This window comes from Prenolepis imparis, unplaced genomic scaffold (assembly GCF_030444845.1).
Source record: "Prenolepis imparis isolate NDT839.2.m4 unplaced genomic scaffold, iyPreImpa1.0 SCAF_3, whole genome shotgun sequence".
Classification (NCBI taxonomy): domain Eukaryota; kingdom Metazoa; phylum Arthropoda; class Insecta; order Hymenoptera; family Formicidae; genus Prenolepis; species Prenolepis imparis.
Genome location: NW_028141161.1, coordinates 807,767 through 810,931, shown reverse-complemented (window position 1 = coordinate 810,931; position 3,165 = coordinate 807,767). Strand labels below are relative to the sequence as shown.

The following is a 3,165-nucleotide window of genomic DNA, read 5'->3' as shown; positions in this document are numbered from 1 at the left end:
AGTTATCATCGCCATACATACGGTGAGACCATTAAATTGAAATCTCGCAACCTTATCATTTCCTCGGGTTTGAGAATTCGCCGTCCATTGCCTCTATTCTGTCGCTCTATCGCTTGGTCATCGTTTTAGTTGCCTTATTTGAGCCTTACTTTATTCGTCCTTTTCTTTCCCTTGGGCTCCTTTTGCTTTCACTCACTCCCCTTCTTTCTGGATTGCTCTTTCGTTTGCTCTATTGTGCCATTAGCGATTCATCATGGCGAAGGTTTCTCAAGCAAGACGAGAGCTGTGTATAAGGAGAGTCAAGGAGATCCATGAAGCCTCTTTGAAAGCCGAGTCCGGTCCGCTGGAAAAATCGCTGTTTCTCGCTCGTTATCCTGGTTTGACAAAAATAATAGAGGAATTCGAACATATGCATTTGAAATTGCTTCAAGATCCGTCCAGTGATTTCGATAAAGAGGATCAAGTCAGAGCTCAATTCGACACTATGCATTACGCGATAAAGGCTAAATACTATGCGCTTACTGATCCGTTTCCTCAAACGTCGGGATCGCGTAACCCGAATGCTTCTTCGACAATTAAATTGCCAAAGATCTCGCTACCTCAATTCTCTGGAGATTTATCGCTCTGGTCTTCCTTCATCGCTCTCTACAACACATCCATTCATAACAATCAGCAGATTTCCGCAATGGAAAAATACCAATATTTGTTAGCGTCATTGAAAGGGGAAGCACTTAATGTCGTACGATACACTGACGGGGCGCTATCAAAATAAGAGGAAGTTAGCCACCCATTATTGGAGTTCCATCGTCAACGCGAAATCACTCAAGCAAGATTCGGCAAACTCCTTACGTCTCTTGTTGGATACGTTCAATGAGAACGTTAGAGCCTTGCAATTGATGAGCTTTCCGACGGAGCACTGGGATTTCATTTTGCTTAACGTATTGTTAGATAAGCTCACCACGTCATTGCGCGAGAAGTTTGAGGCGGAACATAGGAAGATCGAGATTCCCCGTTACGAGCAGTTAACGAAATTTCTGCAGGAATACTGCAAGGTTTTCGCTTCTATGTCAAATTCGTCGGATGTCGCGAGCAAGCAGGTGGAAAAGGGCACAAAATCCCAATCGCAGGGTTCAAAACATAATGTTTCGGTCGCATCGTTTGTGACCAATACGGCATCTTGTCTTGTTTGCAAGGAGCAACACGCCATTACAAAATGTCCTCAGTTCTTAAAATCAGCGGCCAAGGACAGATTTTCTCTCGCAAAGAAATTAAGATTGTGTATCAATTGTCTTCGTTTAGGCCATAATGTAAAGGCCTGCCCTTCTACTTGGACGTGTCGTTCGTGTCAATCAAAACATCACACGCTTCTACATTTCGAACAAAACTCTACTCCGTCCTCAACGGTCGCTCCGGTAGGCCCGGCCTCTTCGCCACAGGAAGCTGAGTCGGCGCCCGCGGCGCCAACTAGTAAATCGCTCGTCACGATGACTAGCTTGGTAGAATCCAGCCCGGTCGTATTGCTGTCTACCGCAAAGGCCGAGATCCTTGACGTTCACGGTAATACATTCCCGGTTCGTATTTTGTTAGATAGCGCTAGCCAATCGAATTTCATTACAGAGAGTTGCTGGCGACGAGGCGGGTTCAATCGCACCAAGCATCGTATGATAATTCTAGGAGTGAATGACGTCAAGGCTGCTACCGCTAAGGGTAGAACCTCTTTCGTTATTCAAGTAGCTAATCGGACGGATATTCGACTGCCCGTTGAAGCTACAGTGTTGTCGCGTATCTCTTCTCCCTTACCGAATAGTAGAATCGAGAGAAAATCATGGGAGCATTTGGAAGGGTTGCAATTGGCCGACCCGGACTACTATCTTCCTTGCTCTATCGACATTTTACTGGCAGCTGAGGTCTTTGTCTCTATACTTCGTGATGGTTGTCGCAAAGGAGGCCTCGGAGCACCCGATGCCTTCAACACTATCTTCGGGTGGGTCCTAATGGGTGCGGTTTCCTCGCATCCTCCGAGAAACCTGCGCTCATTCGTGACCACCATGGAATCGATTGACGACACCGTAAGTAGATTCTGGCAATTAGAGGAAATTCCGGATCTTACTTCGAGTTCTGAAGACGACGTGCGCTGCGAGGAATTGTTCAAGCAGACTACTCGTCGCGAGAATTCCGGTCGTTTCATTGTCTCGTATCCCTTTTCGAAGGATCTCCCTTGTTTTGTGGATTCTCGTCAAATCGCTCTCAATAGATTTCGCTCGCTCGAACGTCGCTTCAAAACGGACGTTGACTTTAAAACAAGTTATTCCGCGTTTATGCAGGATTATCTCGACAGTGGGCATATGGAGCTCATTAAGCAGCCCTATCCTCAAGACGGATCAATTTATTACTTACCCCATCATGGGGTGATAAAACTTGACAGTGCAACCACCAAATTACGCGTGGTTTTCGATTCCTTGCCTTGTCAAGGTGCACTAATGGTTCTTCGCTAAATCAAGCTTTGTTAAGTGGACCGAAATTACAGCAAGATTTAATGGTAATTTTGCTTCGCTTCTGCATCGGATCCGTGGCTCTGACCGCTGACGTAAAGCAAATGTTTCGACAAATATGGCTCGAGCCTAAACAGTGCGACTATCAAAGGATAGTATGGCGTTTCTCGGAAGACGACCCGATATCCGATTACCGGCTAAAAACGGTCACCTTCGGGATAGCTCCGTCTCCTTATTTGGCGATTCGCTGCCTGCTCCAATTGGCAAAGGACGGCAGAGAGAGCCATCCTAAGGCGTCTGTTGCGTTAACATCTTCCCTCTATGTAGACGATATAGTCACTAGCGTGCACTCAGTGGAAGAGGCTCGTAGCCTGCAGAAGATGAGAACATAATTCTTATGCTAAAAAAGCAATATCGCGCTCATTTAATTTTTGTCTCTTATCCTTGCTTATTTCGCTTTATCGCTTAAACCTTTGCAAAGGGGAGAATTGTCGATACCCTCCCCTATCAATAATTATTGTATTATATTTTAAATTTTATATTTTACATTTTATATTGTTTATCTTATTATTTGTATTTTTTCTTATATATTCATATTATATTATTATATTTTTATATTATATTCATATTATATTATTATATTTTAAATTTTAAATTCACACACACACACATT

The 3,165-nt window shown here is 44.1% G+C and overlaps 2 protein-coding genes across 2 annotated transcripts; both read left to right on the top strand.

The window, feature by feature from the left end:
- The first annotated feature begins 253 nt into the window (after positions 1 to 253).
- On the top strand, positions 254 to 772 carry LOC145933818 (uncharacterized). Its single transcript, XM_083033814.1, has one exon. It carries the CDS (start codon positions 254 to 256, stop codon positions 770 to 772), a length of 519 nt encoding a protein of 172 aa, XP_082889940.1.
- Positions 773 to 896: 124 nt separating this feature from the next.
- Positions 897 to 2,495, top strand: LOC145933817 (uncharacterized). The gene has a single exon (XM_083033813.1). It carries the CDS (start codon positions 897 to 899, stop codon positions 2,493 to 2,495), a length of 1,599 nt encoding a protein of 532 aa, XP_082889939.1.
- Positions 2,496 to 3,165: the final 670 nt, after the last annotated feature.